The sequence below is a fragment of the Leptopilina heterotoma genome, unplaced genomic scaffold, assembly GCF_015476425.1.
Source record: "Leptopilina heterotoma isolate Lh14 unplaced genomic scaffold, ASM1547642v1 Lhet_15, whole genome shotgun sequence".
NCBI lineage: Eukaryota > Metazoa > Arthropoda > Insecta > Hymenoptera > Figitidae > Leptopilina > Leptopilina heterotoma.
In genome coordinates this window covers 1,338,220-1,363,385 of record NW_025110867.1, presented here as the reverse complement: position 1 = coordinate 1,363,385, position 25,166 = coordinate 1,338,220, and the positions used below count along the sequence as shown (strand labels likewise).

The window sequence follows — 25,166 nt, the reverse complement described above, 5'->3', positions numbered from 1 at the left end:
AGGCTTCGGCACTCCCTCAAAGTGATTGGCCTCAGCAATGCAATTTCGGTACACTTAATCATATTTAAATTCTCTCCTTTTGTATACCACATATACGTGTATCTATAGCGCTGATTTTTTTCAATTTTCTTTTTTTTATTACAATTTAATATTATCGATAGTCTCTAGTTCCATTTTAAAATTCAATTTCATATAAAATTAACTCTCTTATAAGAGCTCATGTACATTTTCAATAAAAATAAAATATGCTAAAAATAAAACAAAAAAAATCTCTATTGGAGAATTCAATATTTCACATAAAAATACTCTTTTAAAACTTGTGTCAACTTTCAATGAAAAAAAAGAATTCCTGTTCATTTTTTTACTTAAGGCTTCATTGTATTCTACCTTTTTTTACTAAAAACAGGAAAAAAAATATTAAAACAATTATTAAAAAAATTAATATTTTTTTTATTTTCTATACAATTATAACTATATTTTTTTATTTTATTATTTTCAATTTCTCTATCATGACGCAAATAGTAATTAAACGATAAATTATTTATATTGGACTTTAAACAACGTTTTGTTTTTCAATTTAAATGAAAATATTTCGAGAAAATTACTTCAATTTGTCTAGTGCCTTCGACTATCCATTTTCGGTTACGACAACAAATTTCATTAAAAGTTGCGAAATGTGTTAATGTGAGATAAATAATGCGCTTTTAAGGGAAAAATAAATTTAAAAATAAAATTACTGCAAAGTTATACAAAAGAAAACATTGAAAACAAGATATTTAAATTTTTTGAAAGTTTTCTTCCTTTATTACTGCTTCAGATTAATTTACAATTTAATCGAATTAAAGTTTTTAATTTATTAAAAATTATTATTAACATTATAAGAAATTCAGAATTAGAAATTTTTTTTAATAGCTCTTTATTAAAATCAATCTTTTTCTTCAATTTCTTCATCATCACTATTAATTATCATCAATTTCATCACCAATTTCGTCATCAATTTTATCAGCATTTTCATTTTCATCAATTTTACTGTCATCAATTATATAATCATCAATTTTATTATTAACAATTTTATTATCAACCATTTTATTTATCATCAATTTCAGTACCCATTAACAATTTAATTGTCAGCAATTTTATAATCATCAATTTTTGCATTTTCACTATCTATTTCATTATCATCAATTTTACTATTATAATTTTTTTAATTATTACCAACATAATTATAATAATTTTTGTTATTATTTTTATTATTATTTAAAATTTAATTATCAATGTATCTTGAATTTTATTATAATTTTAATTATCATCAATTTCATTATTAAAAATTTGAGTAGGTATATGAAATTTATAAGCATCAAATTTATTATTGTCATTTTTATTAATATTATTTTTATTATCATCAATTTCACTATAATTTTCATGCAGTATCATTCAATTTATTATTCCTTATTTAATTATCATCAATTTCATTAATAAAATTTTTTTAAATTTGATTATTAATTTTATACTCATCAATTTTATTTTTACCAAATTAATTTTAAGCAATTTTTTTATTGTCAATTTTAATTATCATCATTTTTATTAACGATTTTATTATTACCAATTTAATTGTCATCAATTTCATTATTACAATTTTAATTATCATCAGTTTCATTATGATAACGATGATTTTGACCATAATGTAAATCATCATATTTAAATTGGTGATAATGAAATTGATGACAATAAAAATATGTACAATTAAATTGGCGATAATAAAATTGATGACACTAAAGTAAAAATGTTTTTAAAAAAAAAATTATTGAATTGATTCAATAATTAAATTGATGACAATAATTGGTGATTATTTTATTTCTTGTAATCAAAACTTGATAATAAAATAAAATTAATAATAATAAAAATGCGAAATAAAATTCTGATAATAGAATTTTTGTATTGCAATTTTGGTTTAATTTAATTTCCTGATTTTAAAAACAATTTAAATTTTTTTTAAAGTATCCAAATTGAAAATAACCCTAGAAGCTTAAAAAAATCATTTCAATTTAATTTTTATTTGACCCCATGGTAAATAAGTAACTGATAAAAATATTTTAAAATATTTTCGATGCGTCATATATTCAAGCTGGAGAACAAAAGGTTTTTTTTAGAAAATTATATAAAGACATTTCCTTTGAAAAGTCATAAATCTGTATATGGTCGTTATAATGAATTATGAACAAACTTCCACGACGCTTTTTCTTTTTCTTTTCTTTAAAGTTCAAAAGCCATTGTTGTTCCTATTCCTCAACTTGATTATCTTTCATTAATATCGTTTTGCAATCGCAACTAACTTTTTTGATGAAAAAAAATATTCTATTTTTGCTTTTTGTTATTACAAAATAATTTATAATAAAAAAATCAATAAAAATAATAATAGAAATAATAATATATAAATAAAACTTGAAACAACTATAAATAATACTTAAAATATTGTATCACTATTTTAGTGTTACTTTATAAACCGTTTAATGAATATGACAATAGATTTTAATTAATTGCATATTAGGAATTTTAATTACATTTTATATGCAAGGCTAACTGTTAAATTGAGTGAAAGTTATTGAGCTTCATCAAGTATTTACTGATAATAGTACTTCCGGAAGGCGTGGGAGTAACTTGATAATGTTTCGACATCCCTTTATCTAAAGCGCGTATTCTATTTTATATACATACGTTTGACATTTATGAGCATTCCCTTAATGAACTCAGTATATTAATTTTTTTATTCACATTGTCATTTAATGAAAAAAAGCTATAAATACATCATCACATTTACTGCCTTCATTAAGTACAAAAGTATTGAAAAAAATAAAGCAAATGCATATTATATTTACTTTTTTCAAATTCTATTTCAATATTATAATTTTCTATTATATTATTATTTGTGTTATCATTAATAATATTAATAATACCGTTCGAATTAATATTTAAATTTGTAAAAATAAGCTTCTGCATTCGTTAATTATTCTCAAAAATAATTAACGAATTATTTACACTGAATAATTATTCTTTACTCGAGAATTCCTCTGGTTTTGATGCAAATTTTTTTCAACAACATATTATTAAAATTCTCTTAATTTTGTAGAGCAACTTTCTGTTACTGATTATTTCTCTCATCCACTAATAAAAAAATTCAATCATAGGAACAAAAAATAAAATACTAACGCAACGAAAAAAATTTCCGCGAAAATTCGTTTGCAACCAACAAAATTTCTTTCTGCAAAATTATTGCAAACGGAAATAAAATAAAGTTAATTATTAAATAAAATATCCGCGCAAAATTGCAGCGTACAAAATTTCTTTAGTAAAAAGAAATTATTACCAATAATTAATAAAATTAATATAATTAATTAATTAATTAATTAATAAAATTAATAAAATCGTTTTTTTTATGAAATGAATAAAATTTTGAAAATCTTACCTTGAATTAATTCTCCGAATTTGGTATTTTCATCCTGAAGCGGCAATGAGTTGACGTTTTCTAGTATTTGGATAAGAAAAATTGGTTGCATTCTAAGATAATATTGAATACTTGAGAAAGTTATAAGAATTATTCTAAAAACACCCTAAAGTCGATCGTGGTTTTTTGAAAAAAGATACGAACACTCCCGAAGCTAATAGTTTGTTAAATTAAAAATTTGAATAACTTTTTAATTGGATTTTTGATAAACATGATCACATTAAGGAAAATGCGTTCTTGATTGTATGAATTCATTTTCTCGTTGACAGAACAATTCCCAAACTGAAACAGTTGAAAATATATTTTCTATTGTATATCTAAATTACAATTATCTCCTTTTATTACCTGCTGCTCGAAACGAGTCCCTTGTTTCCAATCGAACTTCCAATAGATTAACTCTACAATCAAGCAGACGCCATGTAGAGTTCTCTTCCTGCAATTCCTGCAAAATTTACAATTTCTAATTTGATTTTTTTATAAAGTTTATAGTAATGTTAGATTTACAGTTAAATCTGTATATTATTTAAGTTACAAATTTAGATAAATTTAATTTATTTTAACTTAAATAAATTTAACTTATTTTAACTTAAATAATTTTAACTTACTTAAACTAAGATACATTGAACTTATTTAAACTTAAATAAATTCAAATTATTTAAAACAAAATCATTTTATTTTTGTCGAAAATTTTTACAAACCGAAATTATAGGGACATATAGACAGAATTGTCAGTTAAAAGTATGGAAAATTCAAATTTTCAAAGATTTTAATTTGAAATCTTTCAAAATCCAATTATTTTTAAAAATTCATGCTATGATGCTTTTAATATTCAATTTTTATTTAAAATTTTAGCTGAAATTCATTTTTAAATCAATTTTTATTAGAAAATTCTACGAGAATTCAATTATTAAAATACAAAAATAAATAATTTATTGAATAAATGAATGTTTCTCGAAATTGAATTCTCATAAAGAATCTTATCAACATAATTGAATTCTTTCAACGTATTTTAATAAAATTTTCAAAAATAATTACATTTTTCAAGGAATTCAATTAAAGTTATATTAAAAATAATTGAAATTCTATGAGTTGTATTATTTATAAAAAAAAATTTAATCTGTAAAAAATATATTTGTTATTTATGAAAATAATTGAATTATTGTGAAGAAATTTATGAAAAAAATTTGTAAATAGTTGAGTTCATGTGGAATTTTTATTATTTATAAAAATAATTTAATATTTGCTTAGAATTTTATTAACATTTTTTTTTTTTGAAATAATTGAATTCTTTTGGAAAATTTTATTAAAATAGTAGATATTGAAAATCATTAAATTGAGTAAATTTTTTGAAAATAATTGAATTTCGGAGAAGAATTTTATTACTTTTTAAAATAATTAAATTTCTGCAATTATTTGTAACTTTTCAAAAATTTAATTTTTTCTAGTACTTTAAAAAAAAGTCCCTGACTTTTCCCTGATCTGTGACAGCCCTGCATTTCCTGACGAAGTTTACTTAAAATGTCAGCTTACGACTTTTCTTTAGCGACTCAGATTGTTTTAAATCATCGGTGGTTTAGTGTTAGGATGCTCGCATTTAGCAGAATCAGAAGTTAAAATTATCATCGTTGGTTTAGTGTGAGAACATTTCCGTTTGTTTGAACATTTTGTTAGTACAATTCTAGCTTAACTAAGATTTTGATTTCCGGATTTATTTCTTTGCGAAGTTTACTCAGAACGTCAGCATATGACTCTACTTTGGTGACTCTAATCACCACTGTTGACCTAAGTTCATTTTACTCCTTTGGATGTTACTTTACCTTCTCTGGTTGTACCTCCGCTCCATTTTTCGCCTCTTGCTCTTCTTTATCTGTTTCATCTTTATCGCCTAGACTACTAAGTAGACTCTCTTTGCAAGACTGCAAGATTTTTAGTTCCCATCTGTGGACTCTTTTATACCAACTTTAGAACTGATTTTCCCTTTGCAGATTTTAAAGTCCTGACCTAAAAAGTAATGACAAAGGTTGACCTATAATTTTTGTTTTGCATTAATGATTATATTCACAGTTTTTCTGAGGATATCAAATTGAGACAAAAAGGAATCAAAAGCGTTGCGAAGCAACGTTTTGATTCGCTTTTTGTTTCAATTTTATATCGTTAGAAAAACTGTGTTAACGACAATTTCCTGTATTGACAATCATTTACTGCATTAACGCCAATTTACTAAATAGACAGTAAATGATGACATTTACTGCATAGACAATAAATGATGACATTTACTACATAGACAGTAAATGATAACATTTACTGCATAGACAGTAAATGATGCCATTTAAAATATTACAAATACCATTTCCAACTCCAAAGAAACCTCCAAAAAACCAACTCTCCTAGAAAATTCCCAATCTAACCGAATCTAACATGCAACTGGTGGGTTTAACCAAGGAGCATAAGCAAATCATCCAGCCAATGTCTCCATTAAGAATGAATCTACCTGTAACGTGCCTCGTGGTAAAAATTGAAGAAGGGACCTTGAAACATACAAAGGTGTCTCTAGTCAATTGGAACATGTTCCCGCGCTTTCATTGTAGGGAAATCGACCACAAGCCTATATGATAAACTGGGTCTGGGTGGACTATCAAAAGGCCTCAGCATCTGTCAATTAGTTAAACTTGTACGCTGAAAGTAACCCAGTTATGCGAAATGGATATTGAATAAATTCAATGCGCAGACGCCTACCATCCTCTATACGTCGTCAGTGCCTTCACATTATCTACCATCCCCCATCCTACCTCCTACATTCGCCACTCTCTCTCTCTCTCTCTCTTCAACAATTTTCTCTCCACCTCCCTTTCAAATACGGTCCACCCAGCCTCCCTACCGGCTACCGGTTGTCTACGGGGGTTGCAGTCTCTTCTTCCCATGCAACAGTAATGTTGCAATTGCCTCAAGTGCCGTGAATATTAAAATTATTCCCCAAAAGAAAAAATCCTTCATTTCTAATTGGATCTATTTTTCCATCGACTATAAATTAAAACTTATTACCGATTCAAAATCCAGATCTTTAGAATCCTAAAATCGCATTTAACATAATTTTCAAGAATTTAAAATAATAGATAATAAATGAGATAACAAAAAATCAGTAAAAGGAAAGAATCAGCCATATAACGTATTGATGGAGAAGAGCGTCGTTGATTTAATAATGTTTCTCGATATTTGTCAACTTTATTTTCAAACCAAGAAAAAATCACGCGATCTTTGTACACTTTGGGCAATAATTACGTTTATAAAGACGGAGGATTCAACAAGTTTTTTGCAGTGGTGTCAAAAGTATTCAATACTTCATCTTCGAGATTGTAAGGAACGAAGGAATCATAAATCACATGACAAAGTTCACGGCGAAGAAAAGAAAATACTTCGAATACTTCAGGAATTATTCTATTGCGGTTGTCTACCACAGAGTAATTTTGGAATTTAAAAATATTGACCAATAAAAATACGAATTTTCAATCTTAAATATTTCGAAAAATGAAATTCATCACATCGTTACTGCTTTTTCTTCACTCCTAAGCAAAGTGTCTTTGGGAGAAAAAACGTCTTATTCTTCTCAAAGAAGAATCTTCGACAATATGGGATATTTTCATCACAAGGCTAAAGAAATGGTCAATTAATTTTATACAAACTAATTTAAAAATTAATGTTCATTTTTATACAAAATTTAATTTAATACCAAATCACAATATTTTAATTATATCATGAACTAAAAGATTTTCAAAAAAATTTAAAGAGTCGAAATTCTAAAATTTAGAATTAAAAAGAATTCTCTCCCACTGTCATTATTTTTCATTTTTTTTCCCCCTTCTGTTGGTCGGGAATCTGGGACGATATTGCGGATAAAGTTCGATTGTTTAAACTGGCGCGCGTACCTGTGGATTCCATATACACACGAGATATTGTGAATTCCCAATAGGGTCACGGTTAGTTCCACTTGCCTACTGTCGGGTTATTTTATCCAACCTCAGGGTTAAACTATATTAAATTATTTTCACCATCTATTTTAATTCTTCAAATCTCAATTAGATTACCCAGTTATTATAATGCTGGAAAATCCCAAATCCAATTATACACATAGAGCGTTCGCCTTATTAGAATATTTCAATCGCGATTTCTTCTTTAAATTGAAATTTTATTTTCAGAAAAATTAGAATATCTCCTGAGGTGTAAAATTTAAATCTCAAAATTTATTTAAGAGCACCTAAAATTACAATTATATATAAGTAAATCAATTCCACATATAATTTTCGAATATGCGGAATTCAAGGTAGAAGGCAGATTTCCCAAAAGTCCCTAAGCACAATAAATAAAACAATATTTTGACCATTTAACACCTTTTCGTAAACCATCGAATGAGGAATCCAAGATATCTCTTAAACAGATTTTCCAAAAGTTTTAGTTTTTCCTAAGCACAAAAATAAATGACAATAATAAATTTTCCCCAATTTTTAAAAATTTTATTTAGTTTTTTTATTTATCTTTTTGACGTGAAATGTCCTTTTAATTTGAAATTAATTATTCGAAACTTTCTTTCAGTAGTGTGACCACGCGTGTGGATGTGGACACAAGGTCACAAAGAAAGGAATGTCTGAGAGCGACAGTGATCAAGTAGCTCGGTCTCTGGCCCTAGAGCAAGCTTATGTTCACGAGGTCTATGAACAATGTGCCGAAAAGACTGTCCAAGGGAAACAATGGCCAAGAATTTATCAATTCCTCGAGGAATTGGAACCGGGTGCTCTCGTTTGCGACATAGGTAAAGAATGAACAATTTTTGCTTTCTATTTATTATTTTTAACTTCAATGAAAAAAAAGTTTATTTTTAAAAAAAATGATAATTTTTTTTCCTCCTATCTTTTTTTTTCTCCAATTCAAGGTTGTGGGAATGGAAAATATCTCAACGTCAACCACAGTGTTTATAAGGTCGGTGTGGACCGATGCAACAGACTGACTGATATTGCACGAGAGAAAGAAAATGAGGTTGGTAAAGAATATTCCTTGAGATAAAAATTCAATTGAAATTTTCGAAATTATTTTTCACATTATTTGGAATTTATCTGAATAAATGGGGAAAATAAATGGAATTTTTATCTTGTAAGAAGTATTCGATTTTTCCTTTTTTAAATAATTATTTATTTTTAGGTTTTAATATGTGACAATTTATCGTTACCATTTCGAGACGAGAGCTTCGATGCGGTTCTGTCCATTGCAGTTGTTCATCATTTCGCGACAACCGAGAGACGAGTTCGTGCTTTAAAGGAACTCGCTCGCGTCTTGCGAATTGGAGGACGACTTATTATTTCTGTTTGGGCCATGGAGCAGAAGCACAGGAAGGTAATTTAGTGATACTTTTAAAATCATCGGTATTTTAATGGTAGAATGCTCGCTTTCTGCTTTTGTATAAAAATGTTAATGTAATGGGTATTAGCGCTTGTGAGAGAATTAAGTGAGAACTCACCATCGATTCAAAATCTGATGGCCAACCTCAATATTTATAAAGTTTTCTGAATGTAATTTGGAATTAAAGTTTAAAATCATCGGTGGCTTAGTGTTAGAATGCTCGCATTTAGTAGAAGCAGAATTTAAAATCATCATCGGGGTATCAATAGTAGAATGCTCCCATTAAGGTCTAAAAATGAACACTTTTGATGCAATATTCATCTATTAAGAAACTGATACTCACCAAAACTTTGTTTCCACGTATTTCCCTCCGTTCCAGTTCGAGTCCCAAGACGTGCTGGTTCCATGGCCCAAGGCATATTGTCTCAACTCGAGGTCCAGTAGTGGAAGATCCTATGGCTCTTCCTGTGACGAGAGGCAGCGAGAGTATCCAGAAAAACATATCCTAAAAAGGTAGAACATTTCGTTATGTAAATAAAGTATAGTAAATTATCATCAGTTTCTATTACTGTTAGTTACTAACACTACCTCGATCACTACTTTTATTATCATTTCTACCATTTTCACTACTACCATTATCACGACAACAAAAAATCTCTTCAAATTACAGAGGTAGCCAGCGGAAATGCAAGAACAAAAGTTACTGGACTGATCCAATATTCAGTCCATCGCCATCCACAAGCAGTCTCTCGAGTCCCAATGAAACGTGCTACAGTTTTTTTCGTCGAGCACTACAAAAATTAGCTGGTGGTAGACGGGGATCGCGACCATGGTTCCTGGAAAATTGGCAAACCAACGGAAAAAGTCGACGTCGGTACGAGCAAGAGGACAGTGCCGACATGGATGATATGCCAATTGAATTACGAAGACTCGAAGACACAACACTAACATTGAGCAAACAATCGGAAAGTTTGAGTATCAAATCAAAGAGTCTTGGTGATATTTTAGAAATACAACGACTCGATTTGGTTCGATCGCGATCAAGTATCCCCGGTCTTTGTTCAACAGTAAACTCCGATCTTCAATTGGATGACGATTCATTATCATCATCATCATTAAGCACATCAAAACCAAAGTTAGTCAAGCAAAAAACACACTTTAATGAAGATGAGGATTGTCTGGATTTTCCTGAAAACACTGCCATTGAACAAATCATCAAGGATTTTCCAGACATTCAGGTACGCAATTCAGATCTTCTAAAAAATGTACACCAACATCCAACTGGATCAAAATTAAACACAAATCACTGATTTTACGATTCTTTTGGAGAAAGAAAAAATTTAGTAGCCATTCCATTTCCTTCGAACAATCTCAATTTCTCCCGAGACTATTGTTTCGTGCGTTCCGCTCGTAAAAGTTACAACAGAGAGTCGTTAAATTCAACTCTCTCTCTGTTCTGACAATAATTTCGTCTTGGGATAAATCAATACCCTACCAAACTCTCAATTCCTTTCTGTTTAAAAAAAAAATTTCGAGATTTTTTAAAATTGTATTTTTATTCTTCAAACAGGATTCACAAAATACAAAGAGAGGAAACGTGCAGAAACAGAGTTCAATGAATGAGGAATTAATGTCAATAGAACGACTTGAAGAAAAGGAACAATTACGACGAAATATAACTAAGCAATCATCCCTAAATGAGGACATCATCTACAAACGAAAGGCCTTCGAAGCCTTTAGAGACTCCTTCTATTCCGGTAATGCTTCGAAGAGATTTCAATTGTTGAAAAGTGGCCTTACAAATAAGATCAAACAATCGACGACGAATATTGAAAAGGTTTCGGGAATGTCAATTAGAAATGGATTCGTAAAAATACTCCAGGTTTGTTTAATCATCTACTCTTTAGTGGGAATTTCTTTTCAGTTTATTTTAAAGAAAAAAATAATCCTTTTCTTTGAAATAAATTTAGAAAATTCCGAGTTCTTTAATTAACTTTAGAAGCACTTTGAACATTAATTTTATTCTAATTTAACAGAGTTGGAAGTCAACCGAGAGTGATGTTCCAGTATCAACGAATGGCGAGTACATAACATCGACAGTTCAGGCGGAGAATTTACAGAACGTAATGGGATTAAAACATGAACATGATTTAGTAGAGAGACGATTGTCACGTGAGGATGGTTCGGATTCATCAAAGGACAGTAGTTTACAGAGTGATACGAGTGTCGATTCAGAGGACAGTTTTGCTTCAGTTATTTATGTGCCAAAACCAGATGTTGCGCCGTTAATTGATGTGATAACGGCACCACCTGGCTATCAGTTGAGTACAGCTTCCGCGCCACCCTCTCCCCGAGTCAAGTATCCGCCAGATTTATCAGGTCCTAGATTAAAAATGATATCCATATCGCCACTATTGAAACAATTCCCCGCAACAAGTAAATCTCTTCCGCCACCAAGTCCACCGGGTTTATCACCCAAGACACTTAATTCGACCACAATGAAACCCTTCTTCAATCACAAAACAGGAAGTAACCAACCCATCATCAACTTTCTAGACAAGTTCGATTTTACTCTTAAAAAAGATTCCACCGTATCTGGTGAAATAAATTCCGATACATCCAAAGAATTGAGAGCCAATTCTTTGGAGCAAGAGAAAACCAGTGAAAACAGTTGCGAAGAATCCTCATGGCAAGAACCTTCGAAAATTGAAGTCAAGAATTCAAATCCATCGGATGAGAAGAACAATGAGGAGGAGAGTCGAAAGGATCGACTGAAGCAAATCAAGGAGTTGCTCTATCAAAAACCGGGATTTGCCACACGGATGAAACATTCGTTTCCCCTAGTTCGAAGAGCTTCATCAGCGGTTCCCGGTAGGCTCGAAACGGCAACAAAAATCCTCCCTCGACTACTCTCCTTAGAGTTGTTCAATCCCGAAACTGACGACCTTGACAGCGACTCCAGTGGAGTATCGTCTCCGGAGTCAACCGGATCGGTCATCAGTGTCATTTCCGACGAACGATATCTAGCAAAAAAGGACAACAAATCCGAAACTAAAACCAAAGATCAAAACGATAAGAAAGACACTCCCTCCTCAAAGTTACTAGAAGCGGCAGCGAACGTCGCAACTTCTCTCGAAAGTGTAGCTGGAACAGTAATTCAACAAACAGACACCATCAAAGACGACAAAAATACCTCCACCTCAGAAACAAAACACCTTCTCGCGGCCTCACCGGAGGAAGTCACCTGGAACGAGGAGTGCCGTCAGCATTTACTCGAATTCACCGAGAAACTAAGCGAAAATTTAATTCACGACATCGACCAATATTGTCAGAAGACCAAACTAGAAATCAGTGGCGAGCTTGACCAATTACCAAAAAAATCCGATTACAGTTCGATCACAAATTCTTCCCTACAAAAGAAATCCTCCCAAGACTCTTGTAAATACGACGATTATCTAGAATTCGACAATAAACCCGACAGTCTCGATGACGACGAACTCATTGGTAGAAGCGCCTCCGAGGAGACAATGGATTTTGTAATGGTATCAAAGAATGATGATTTCATCAACGAATCGGAAAATGAGAGGAAAACCCACGATACAAAATTAAAGGAAAAATATCTACGATTCGGTAATTCCATCGAATCAAGTGATATTGGTGATTCAATTGAAAATACCATCAGCGAAAGTAGTCAAGGTAGTACAAGAAGATTAGGAACCGGAAGTACAGCATCCCTAGGTTCGAGTAATTTAGATTTTAGTCGATGCATTAGTGAGAGGCGAAAATTCCTCAGCCAAAATAGATCAGCATCAGAGGAGATACCATCAAAATTCATTTCAGGAAGAAATCATTTCGAACGTACCCGAATGACCAATGGAGTTAGTAATGGAACTCTGAGTGGTTCTTCCTCACAGGAATCGTTGCCCTCCGATCAGGGAGGCGGTGCCATCACCTATCATCAATATTATCATGTATTCCGAGAAGGCGAATTGGATCAGTTAATAAACAAGTACGTCGAGAATTTACACATCATTTCCTCGTACTACGATCACGCCAGTTGGTGCATAGTTGCCGAGAAGGTGCAAGTCTGGACTATATGACTACTTGAGTTCTGCATCACATTTTATACCAATCTCTCTTTTTGTTTAGAAAAAGTGATTCATTCTAAATCTCCCCTTCGTCTCTTAGAATATAACTACCTTTATGTTCACCCGACATCAACCAAAATTAGATTCTAGATCTTAGATACAAACAAAATTAGTAAAATTCGTCTAAGTATACCACAACTCGATAGATGGCACTTGTCCATTAAGTTTGTGTCTACAATAAAGACTTTTTGGATAAACCGACGCGGTTTTCAAACCAATCAAGGCCAAAGCACAACTGCTTCGCAAACATCTGCGAACGCAAAGCATGAGGTAGAAAATGACAGAGATGTATTTGTGTCCTTTTCTAACTCATACTTTGCATTTGCGAACGACGTTCACGCACGAAACAATTGTGCATTGACCTTTAAACCAAATTCAACAATTTTTTAAAAGATTTTAGTTTAGAAACGTATCCTAAACAATCTTTAACTCATTTTAATTTACCAAATGAATGATAAATAATGTAAATTAGTCAAATTTTCATCACTTAACCTAAAAATCTTTATTGTGGACACGGACATACAGTCTCCATAATTTTAAAAACCGTGTAATTTCTCTCAAAGAAGCGAAAAATTGTATGAAAGAAAAAATATGAGATTATGGAAAAGATAATTTTACCCCCCCCCCCCTTCCCCTTCACTGTGCAATATTTAGACGTAGTAGACAAAAACTCGAAACGGTGTTTCATACGAATTAGTAAAACATAGTCGTTTTCTGTTTTTTAAAGAATAAAAGAGAGAGACCGAGACGTTCATTAGAAATCGTCCATCCTTCTTGAATATTATACATGAAAAACTATTTCGACGATATGTAAATAATTGTCACGCATTCTCACACAAAAACACTCGCTTGTAAATATGTATAAATGAAAAAAAAACTACTTTGATTTAAGCGCACACAAAAAGGTAGACGATCTATTTCGAAAATACAAATAGAATTTAATTTCGAAAGAAAAAAAAATCCGTTTTAAATGCTTTGATTCTCTTATTTGTTTATAACCTAAAATTTATGGCCATTTTAAGAACACGAAGATAAGTTGCAAAGTGCGCTACCCAACCTTGCGTGCGGTTAAGGCCAACGCACAATAGATTCGCGAATGTCGTGAATGAGATACATGAGAAAGAAAAGAATATACGAATATATCTTTGTCCTCATTTCGCGAATCTATTGAGCGTTGGTCTTCAAAGGCCTTTCTCCAATAGACCTTTTCATGTCAAATAATTTTTTCTCAATAATAATAATAACTTCCGGTCGGTCATATTCAAATTTCCCATGTTAGTATATGGTGAATTTTTGAATATGACCGATTGTCATGGCGGACTGAGATTGCGCTTTCTTCATTTCCTTTTCGAGATGAAAAGGTCTATAGGTTCCCAAAACTCTGCGAATGACTGCGTTGCGTTGATTTTAGCATATGTTGCCATAGCAACCGACGCAACGCAGAGTTTTGGAAACCTATTGGAGAAAGGCCTTAAAATTTACATTCACCAGGGTTGAACACAGTTAAAAAAAAATTGCGCAATTGTCACTTGGCAACTTGGAATTCTCTAGAAATTAAAGGTTTGTCTACAATGCTAACACCGATTTCGCACTCTAAACGGACCTTAAAATTCAGAGACCCACCGAAAAATTTCCCCATCATGGCCAATTACAGTATATAGTTAATCCAGAATTTTAGTCACTTTAATTTTCTCCATCACCGACTGATTTTTCCAACTGGATTCATTTAAAAAAACATTACAAATCTCCTGAATTCTCCAAATATTTATGTAACCTTTCTATAAAATACAATCTTCGACTATCTAGTTATTTGTATTAAAAAATTTTTAAAAATCGTTCTACAGGGTGTGCGAATTCTCAACAAAAAAAAAAATTTAATCCCAAACAGAATTAATACAATAAAAATCATTTTTACCCACAAAAAATGTTTTTTATCTTAAAAAATCTGCTTGCAGAGATTAAAAACAAAAAAAAGGTGGTCCAAAAGAAATCTCGTCCGTAAATTTGGACCACTTTGTTATTTATGCGAAATACATAAAAAAATCTTGTAAATAGAAACACTTGTCGTTAAAAGAGAAGAAAAAAACACAATTTAGAGAGTTATTTAGAATCATTTTTGCCTAGCGATTTAATCAAGCATTTCCATAATAAATAACAGAAGAGATTTTGAAGGCTAACAGGTACTAAAAAAAAGTTTACGAAAAAAATAGTTAATATCCCAGCATATCAGCGAATCGAAGAGTGAAGAAAACTTTTTTTTTCCTCAGAAAGTTATATATAAAAGTCAGGGTACAAGACTCTCGAAAATGAATATCATTACAAGAAACAAAAAAGACAGCTGGTATTGAAAGAAAATATAAATGTTCTATTAAAAAGAAAAATGGTGCAAATTGTTTACAATTTCAGTGCAAATTTCCCTATAGAATTCTTTTTATATTAAACTACTACTTCAAAAAAAAAAAAAAAATATATATATATATGAAATTTCCAAATATTGTAAACAATTTGTGATTTATATATAGAAAACAAAAATATATTAATATATTGCCAGTGACACCATTATAAGATTGTGATATTCCTACATCCGTCTAATCCAAAATGTATAATCACCTGACTGGAATTTTATCTGGTTGTTACGTTACATATACATACATATATATATATGTAGTCACAACTTGAGGCATATCTTCATATATAAATATAGTAAATGATGTAAATTTCATTCTTAAAAAAAATCATTTTCACAACAACAAAAGAAAAAAAATATATAAATATATTACAATTTTTTCAAGTCTATAGAAAAGAAAACGGCTGTTGACTATATTCTGAAAGCTTTCAAATTATATATATATATATTATTCATTTTTCAGAGAAAATTATATGCACATAAATATATAAATATTATAAATTATTATAAATCTGAAAGCTCTCAATGACTCGAATTCAATATAGATGTGATTGACTCTGAAGAAAAAGGTCTTAAAAGCAAAGGAATTTTATATTATGTTTGGGTCAACATAACCTAAAACTCTATTGTGTACTTAAAAATTATAAATATAACCTAAAAATTTTTGTTTCTAAGGTCAATTTCTACAAAGCGTGTCATATTATATATTTCAAGAGTCGACAGTCTATATATGCCGAGTTAAAAATTTAGTCATCGAAAATATTTAGATTAGACGAATAGGGACCGAGAGGCTTCTGTTTATAGCTTGCGATAATAGAAGTTGAGAGGATAACTGTAATAATGAATCTGCGATTCGATATTGATATTTATATCAAAAAACAAAGAATCTCCGTTAAATTGAAAATTGGTTTTCAAACAAACCTAAAAACTTGACAAAATTCAATGATTATACTTTTGGAATATAAGAAAATTGTTACTTTATAGTCTATGACGCCAAGTACAGGTAACTGCATATATGCTGTCCTTTAGGTTTGCCCACCTTTTTTGAAAACCGCGTCATTTCTATCATAATCTTTAATTCGTGACCAAAAAGATAAATAAATTTGCCACAAACTAATAACATATTACATAATGGTAGAAATTCCACGGTTTTCAAAAGAGTATTCGCAATTCAACAGGACAGCATATAAGCAGTTACCTGTATATATGACAGAGAAAAGGACAAAAGATATTTCTATCCTTCTCTCTTACATGTAATTGCGATTAGATGTTTCCTTCAACTTAAGCCTAATCGCATTAAATAAACTATTATTTGTTATAAACAGAAACAAAATTCTTATTTTGATTATTTAAAAAAAACAGAGGAAAAAACTAATTTTGAATATAACGCGAGGACGAATGAAATCCACTAAAATACCCCCCCCCCCAAATAAAAACTATGTACTCTGTGCATGATGATAAGATATAAAATAATTCAGTATTTGACAAAGCTCAATGTTTGTGTATGATTCTTTCATACCAATAACTATTGCATCGCTAGCGATTATATAAATTCTTTACAGACTTGCCTGAGCTGCGACTCGATGTTGCTTCGCTGTAAGCTATTTAGAATGAATAGCCATATATTATCTGTGGCAAACAGAAAAAAAAGCTGTGAAAGTGCACTTTTCAGATAGAAAAAGCAAAAAGAAAGCTTGGAAAGTTTATTTTCCCCGATTCAATCAATTCAAAAATGAAAAATATACATGAAATTGGAATATTAAAGAAAAAACAAGACAGAAACTTATTCCGTACTAAATAATTTTCGTAAAATTATTAATATTCATTTATAATTTTTATTATAAAATTTAAAATTATTATAAGGGTGCAGTCCCATGCTGAGCAGAAAACACAATGCAAAGCAGAATTTCGTGAGTGCAAGGGAGATAGTCAGATATCACTATCCTTTCCACTCTCACGACATTCTGCTTTGCATTGTGTTTTCTACTCAACATGGGACTGTACCCTGAAAAAGGGAGTAAAATATCGTTTGGAAGGTTTGGAATATAGAGTTTAATAGTCTTTACAACAGGGTTAGGTGCTAACGTTTCAAATGTTTCTGATTGGTTCGTAATATTACTGCGATAAATTACCAACCAATCGGAAAGAAGAACCCATTGTAAAAAGACCTTTAAGCCCGATATCCGTTTTTTACTCACTGTCTTTTAGGGTGCAGTCCCATAGCACCATTTTGCGTTGCGTTTTGTAACTAGGCCATAAGTGTGAGAGAGATGAAGATATAGGTTCGCTATATTTGCACTCATGGCCTAGTTACAAAACGCAACGCAAAACGCTACCATGGGACTCCAGCCTTAGAACTCACACTCCTATTTCTTAATATATTTATTAAAAATATTTGAATTGAAAATTTAATTCTTTTAAAATTCTTTTAAATTTAAAATCCCAAAGATTTTTTTTAATTCTACTCAATATAAAACGGAATAAAATTTTCCCTTTTCCATAGCTGCTTTAAGCTTGAAGCACACGATCGACAGTCTTTCTAAACTGTTTGAAAAAAAAAATTATTGACAATATATATGCATTCACTGTGGTCGGAAGAAAAGGAGGACGTCACGCGCGATTTTGTAAAAAAAATGAATAAAAAAAACTTTAGAAACACAATTATAGTGATTATAAAAATGCTTAGCCATAGTTAAATTGAGAGGGACAGAAAATGAAAAAAACACCTTCTACAGTAGAATTTACTTTATAGGCGTGAAATTCGAATTTCTAATCTAGTAAAAAAAATCTAGTTGGATAAAAAAAAATTCCCCTCTATACCCTAAATTATTTTACAACTTCTAGATTCGAGGGTTTTTTTTAACTTTCTGCATGTTTACAAACTTTATTTTTTTTTGTTTTTATTACATTTATGAATACATTATTAAAGAAAAAATCTCATATGAATTCCGTTCTCCTTTTAGAACAAGTCACCTATATCGATGCGAATCAAGCAAGCATTGATTACGCTACGTAATTAGCGACAAGTGCACTAATTAGTTAAACGCAAAAGAAAAAACAAACTATTCGTAGCAACGCGATCAGACTTGTATTTTATACTTGTATTTCACAGTGAGATTATTTGTCAACTTTGCATTAAGTATAACACACGATTGTATATTTAATTTAATAGAAGAACTGTTTCATATATTTTACTTGTTTTCAATTTTTTCCCATCTCTATGGTGTTTTCTTTTATTTTTTTTAGGTATTGAAAAAAGCCTACAACCAAAAACACTCAAACATAAGGGTAAGACTCTATCAAAAATATCACGATTTGCAAGGGGTCTTCGGATTAATTCGACATTTGGCAAAATTATAGTACCTACTGGATAAGAGTAATAAATGTACCAAAAATTTTTTGAAAATTTTCAAAATTGTAAAAGTTACGCCATATTGAATTTTTACATACTCATCACATGAGAAAGTATTAGTTTTAAATATTAATATTTCCGAAGCCATTCATCGGATTTTAATAAAATTTAAATATGTTATACCTGAAATCATACTTTTTAAGACTGTTGTGTAATAAAAAATTTTTTTTTTATTTTTGACCCAAAAAAAAATCCAAAATTTTTTTTTAACCGTTTTTACTCTAAGGGGACCGATTTTCGAGTAATTTTTTATATATAATAAAATATTCCTTATAATTTTACCTTTATTTGAAGACCTAGAAAACTATGGAGACTTTAATAGTTTTCGAGATATCGCAATTTTCGTGAACGCGTGCAGCGTTCTAGCGCTGGCGCAGTGCCGCACGGCGCTACGCCTATTGGACATCGTGCCTTGTTATAACTCACTGTACTGGGCATTGCTGCGCGCAATACTAAAAAAAATTTTTTTTTATTACACAACAGTCTTAAAAGGTCTTTCAGGTATAACATTTAAATTTTATTAAAATCCGATGAATAGCTTCGGAAATATTAATATTTAAAAAAATAAGTGTAAAAAAATTCAATATGGCAAAACTTTTACAATTTTGAAAATTTTCAAAAAATTTTTGGTACATTTCCCAGTAATAAGGGGTGAATTAAAGTGGATTGGCACTTTTATGCTCTTAAATTCCAAACCAATTCCGTTTTTGTCCGCAATCTTAATGAATTCCTTTTCTATTGTTAAATTAATAATTTTTATCCTATCCAATTCAATTCTCTGTAACCACGTGACCAGAATTTGAAACCCCTTTAATGCCCTTTAAAGAATTCAATGTTAATTAAAAGGCATTAACTCCACAACAAATGATTCCCTTAAACGGTATTAAAATTAAAGTGAATTCAGACTCTGGTCACGTGGTTCCAAGAAAATTGAATTGGATAGAAATTATCAACGATTGCGGACAAAAACAATAAAATTTAAGGTTAGGAGTTCCTTTTAAATCGAGAATTTAAATAATTCGTATAAAAATAAATAAAATAATGAATAAAAATTGACATGTTATAAATTATATTATTTACTTTTGCAAAAGAGAAAATAGTAAAAGCAAGTTCAGATTTAAATTGTTTTTTCGTTTAAATAAATTATTTAATAAAAAAAGAAAAAAAGAAAAGAAATATAATTGTATAAGTTATTTTAACGAAATACTAAAGTTTGACGATTGAGATTAAACTGCAACAAAAATAACTATTTTGCCCGTCAGAATTAAATTAAATAAGAGTAAAAATTCCTGAAATGACCCCCCCTATTTTCGCAAAATTTAAAATAAGTATTTGTATTTGAATTTACTAGTATCTAGTAATTTTTTCACGGAGTATTTCAAAAATATTTAAATTATTTATATTTTTTATTGTTAATTAAAGATTTTTGAACCCTTTTAATAAAATAATTGTAACTAATTGAGTTTTAGCATAAATTGAACAAAAATTTATGGTTGTATCAGTGAGTAAATGTACTTTCAAATAATAAAATAAAAATTTGAAAAGATTATTTTTTTTTTATTTTTTAATAATTTTTTTATAAACAAATGCAGTTTTAAGTGCTTTCTACACAAGATTAAAAAAAAATTTTTTTGCTAAATGTTCTTTAGAATGTAGGTAAGCAAGAACTGAAAAGAAATCTTAGTGCAAATGAAAAGCTTTTTCATAACACTGTCCGACACTAATTTTGCCCCTTGGATAATTTTGGTCACTTTCGTTAGATTTTGTCACGCTGATTACGAATCTGCAAAGAAAAATGCTCTAGCACGTCTAGTTTTTGAAAAAATTAGTGTTAAAAAGTCAAAAAAGCGTGTTTTTAACCATATTTGAATTTAAATAAAATAAAAACAAGAGGTGCTAAAATCTTGTTCTTGGGTTTAAATCAAAGCTTGAACCTTAAATAATAATTCCACGAAGGGATAAATTGAAGGCATTACAATAAGACAGTCAAAAGTTATTTTTTTAAATGTATTTAATTTTGTAATTTTTCATGTTTGACAAGCACCGTGTATAATCCTAACATTGTGAAACAAGTGACAAACAAATGAATGTAACAACTTTCAAAGTTGATAAATTTTGATATTTTTTTCAGGTTACTTACCTATTTAAATTTATGTAATTACTAGCAACATATACCTCACTCGCTAACGCTCGTTCGGTTGTATTTAAACTTATTAGTTTTTACTTATTTTTTTTTTTTTTATTTGAACTAAGTAAATATTTACTGGACATAAATATTTTAATTTATGGTATCTATTAAATAGTTATTTGAACCAAATACAAATTACTTAAGTCAATTAAATAGAATAATTTAATTTAATAAATATTGCTTTAAATCAATTATAAAAATTACTTGATTAAATAATGCATAGTTTTTAATTAAAATAAATATTTATTTGCATCAATAAAATAATTTTTTTGAAATAACTAAACTTAGAAGGTTAGATTTTGAATGTTAGCCTGATTCTCTGAATAATTAGTAAGAAAAGGGCGAAGATACGTCCATTCTTTTCTTACTAATAGGATTTTCTGTAGGTAATGATCAGGGTGTTTTTTTGAAATTTTTACTGCATTATTCTTACGCATGTCACCGTCACCAATATTGTTACAATATATATTGTAACAATATTGTTACAACAAAGTCTAGACTTTGGGTTTTTGCAAGTCTAGACAATATAGTTGTATAATAATATAAATTTTTCTTTCTAAACCAGAATTTGAACATTTACAAAATTAAAACCTTATAGTGGTTAGAAAATGTAAAAAATTATTAATATTTATAAAAATATAAATTATTTTATTTAAAATCATTGTGTAATAAGACAAAAATTATGAAGTGACATTTACAAAAAATGTCATTGTACATTATACGAAATGTTATTTTTACGTATTCTCTTACTAAATCTTTCATTTTCGTCCGCTATCCTGGATTCGCCATTTTGTATTTTTAAAAAGTGACTTTGGATTCATAATCAGTGGAATTTTACTGAAAATTAGTTGAAAAGTACTAAAATATCAGTCATTCTTCACTGATTATTATTTTATTGTGATTTATTTATTAATATTGTAAATTTCTGTCAAACAAATAATTTTACTAAAAGTCAGTTGAAAATTACACTTACAGTAGTGTTTCATTCGAGCAACACGATCCGAGAAACGAACAAAAAACGATTTTCTTTTTGTTTTGATAACCAAGCTGTCATGTTCGCTCGTCTTATTGAAGTAAATTTTCATAAATGTTTATTTACATTATTCGAAGATAATTAAATCTTAAAAAATTACTATAAAAAAATTCTAATAATATTAGTTTTTAAAAATATTATAATGTTATTTTTCGAAAATAATTGAATTTCTTAAAATAATTCTTATATCCTAATTTACCTTTAAAAATTTTTTTTAAATTTTTGGTAATTCAATTATTTTCAAAATTTGCAATTAAAATTCTTCAAAAAATTGTAACAAAATACTTGAAATAAATTAATTATTTTCAATTAAATTTTGCACAATTTCAACTATTCAAAAAGGTTTCTATTGTAGACATATTTGAAAAATTTAATTGTGTTAAAAAATTATTCAAAGAAATCTAAGTATACTTATTTTTAATTATCTATAACTTAATCTATTGAATTTAGAAAAATTACATCAAGAGGACAAAACTTTGTTCTTTCGTCTACTTTTGAATAATGTTTAGAAAACTAAATTTTTATTAATGTTTATTAAAAAATTATTTTATACCTAAAAATGTTAAATTTTTTTAATTTAGGCATGATTACAATCACAGGCACACAAAAAAAAAGTTGTCTGTTCATTGAACAAGACCTACATGTCTTATAGTATTTTGGCCCCCTGAATACGAATATGAAGTCAGAATTGCTCCAGCACCCTCTGTTTTTTTTAAATCGAAAAAACTACCCTTAAGTCTAAAATTCAAGAATTAAAGTAAAAAAAAATAAAAACACGGCTTTCTTCGGAGTAGAAGAATATATTTGTGCGTTTTCTTCTTTCAACAACTCAAATAATGTCAAAATTGCTCCACCACCCCTGTTTTTTTAAATAGGAGAAACTACCCTTAAATCTAAAATTCAAGAACTAAAGTCAAAGAATGAAATAACCACTTTTTTGCGAAGTAGAAGAATATATTTATGCGTTTTCTTCCTTCAACCACTCAGAAATATTGTCAAAATTGCTCCACCACCCCTGTTTTTTTAAATGGGAGAAACTACCCTTACATCTAAAATTCAAGAACTAAAGTAAAAAAATATGAAATAACCAGTTTTTTTGCGAAGTCGAAAAATATATTTATGCGTTTTTTTCTTTCAACAATTTAGAAATAATGACGAAATTGCTCCATCACCCCCTGCCCTTAAATCTAAAATTCAAGAATTATAGTAAAAAATGATATAACAGGTTTTTTCCAAAGTAGAAGAATATATTTATGTACTTTTTAAAAAAGCATCAGCATTGCTTCATCACCCTCTTATTGATTTATATTGAAAAAACTACCCCTTTAAGTATGAACCTAGAGTATACTAACAACAATAAAAACAATTAGTTTTAGACAAAAGCATACGTTCCTTTATTTTTGTTCTCATAACTAAAAAGCAGAATCAGAGTTAATTTATCATTATTTGTTGTTGAAAGAAGAAAACGCATAAATATATTCTTCTACTCCGAAGAAAACCGGTTATTTCATTTTTTTTCACTTTAGTTCTTGAATTTTAGATTTAAGGGTACTTTCTTCGATTTAAAAAAAAGTAGGGGTGGTGGAGCAATTTTGACATTATTTCTGAGTTGTTGAAAGAAAAAAACGCATAAATATATTCTTCTACTCCGAAGAAAACCGTGTTTTTATTTTTTTTTACTTTAATTCTTGAATTTTAGACTTAAGGGTAGTTTTTTCGATTTAAAAGAAAACAGAGGGTGATGGAGCAATTCTGACTTCATATTCGTATTCAGGGGGCCAAAATACTATAAGACATGTAGGTCTTGTTCAATGAACAGACAACTTTTTTTTTTTAATAATAAAAATTAAAAATAATTATTTTTAATTTTTATTATTTGAATACACAATTAAAAATAATAATAATACTCCGCAAAAAAGCCCAACTAATAGAAAAATAAAAAAGTAGGTTAATTTTAAATTTAGATCCAACTATTACAATGTTATAGATTTATTAAGTAATATATAACAAGTAATATTATATATATTTCTCTAAATAAAGATGTCTATTGACTTTTTAAAATTGATTTTCTTAAAAATTTCTTTATTAAAAGTATTAATATTTAAATTTTATAGTAATTGCTGTTTTAAAAAATCAATCCGGGAATATTTATTTTTGGTCCGGGAATTTAAAAATAATTATTCACTAGACACCTTGAATTAATTTTTAACTTGATATAATAATTTTAATTCACTAAAATGAATTTAATTTTAGTTTTTAATAGAATTAATAAAAAAGAATTTAAATGTTTTTGGATATCGATTTTTTTCAAAAAATAGGTTATTATTGTATTATTTTTAGTTGTCAGTTATGGGAAAGTCGAGAAGCAGTCGAGAAGTTCGGTCGATGACAATTAGAAAATTAGACGATACGATTTGACAATTAACAAAAGAATAAACAAGATGATCGTTTGAAAACCAAAGACGATAACCAAATAATCGCTCGAAAAAATGAAATTCGCGGATCGAAGTGAAACACTAACTTACAGAAATATAAGTCATTTTTCACTGATTATCCATTTAAAAAATTATTGTTGATGTCTGCCAAACAAATACAGGGTTGCCACGGACCTGGAAAACCTGGGAAACCCGGAATTGTCATGGAATTTTTTTTCAGTCATGGAAAACCTGAAAAATCTGGAATTGTCAGGGAATTTTATAAAGCCTGATACTAAAAGCTCAATTTTTTGTATTTGAGTCGTAAAAATTTCAAGTTTTCAAGTTGACATACAACTTTTTGATTTTAAATTTAGTGCTTACAATTGAAATCAATATGGCATTTCTAAATTTTAGTTTCTTTTGGTCTCTATCTTCCTTTAAATAATTTTTAAATTAATACATTTTAGAAACCCCAAAATGTTATGAAACTGAAGCAACTTTTATGCAATGAAAATTTTTTCTTTTGCTAATTGTTTTTTAATGTAAGAAGCCCTTTAAAAAATTGCAATCGAAAAAAATTGCTTCTGAAGCAAGGAAATAATAATTTAGTTAAAATTTCGGGATATTTGGAAAATCTACGAAAAAATAATTAAAAATCACTAATTTCCTTG

At 29.1% G+C, this 25,166-nt stretch overlaps 1 protein-coding gene across 4 annotated transcripts in view; it reads left to right on the top strand.

Annotated features, from left to right (window-relative positions):
- LOC122498481 overlaps positions 1-18,634 on the top strand; it is a 39,548-nt gene extending 20,914 nt beyond the window's left edge. Inside the window, exons 1-8 of one of the 4 annotated variants that reach the window (XM_043606227.1) lie at positions 6,941-7,161; positions 8,093-8,306; positions 8,427-8,530; positions 8,693-8,884; positions 9,270-9,403; positions 9,561-10,128; positions 10,461-10,772; positions 10,927-18,634. In XM_043606227.1, the coding sequence (XP_043462162.1) occupies positions 7,129-7,161; positions 8,093-8,306; positions 8,427-8,530; positions 8,693-8,884; positions 9,270-9,403; positions 9,561-10,128; positions 10,461-10,772; positions 10,927-12,990 (3,621 nt within the window). In that variant the 5' untranslated portion in view covers positions 6,941-7,128 and the 3' untranslated portion in view covers positions 12,991-18,634. Of the gene's footprint in view, positions 1-6,940; positions 7,162-8,089; positions 8,307-8,426; positions 8,531-8,692; positions 8,885-9,269; positions 9,404-9,560; positions 10,129-10,460; positions 10,773-10,926 lie in introns of those variants that run through there. The other 3 variants (XM_043606229.1, XM_043606228.1, XM_043606230.1) reach the window with 3 other exon arrangements.
- The last annotated feature ends 6,532 nt before the right edge of the window (positions 18,635-25,166 follow it).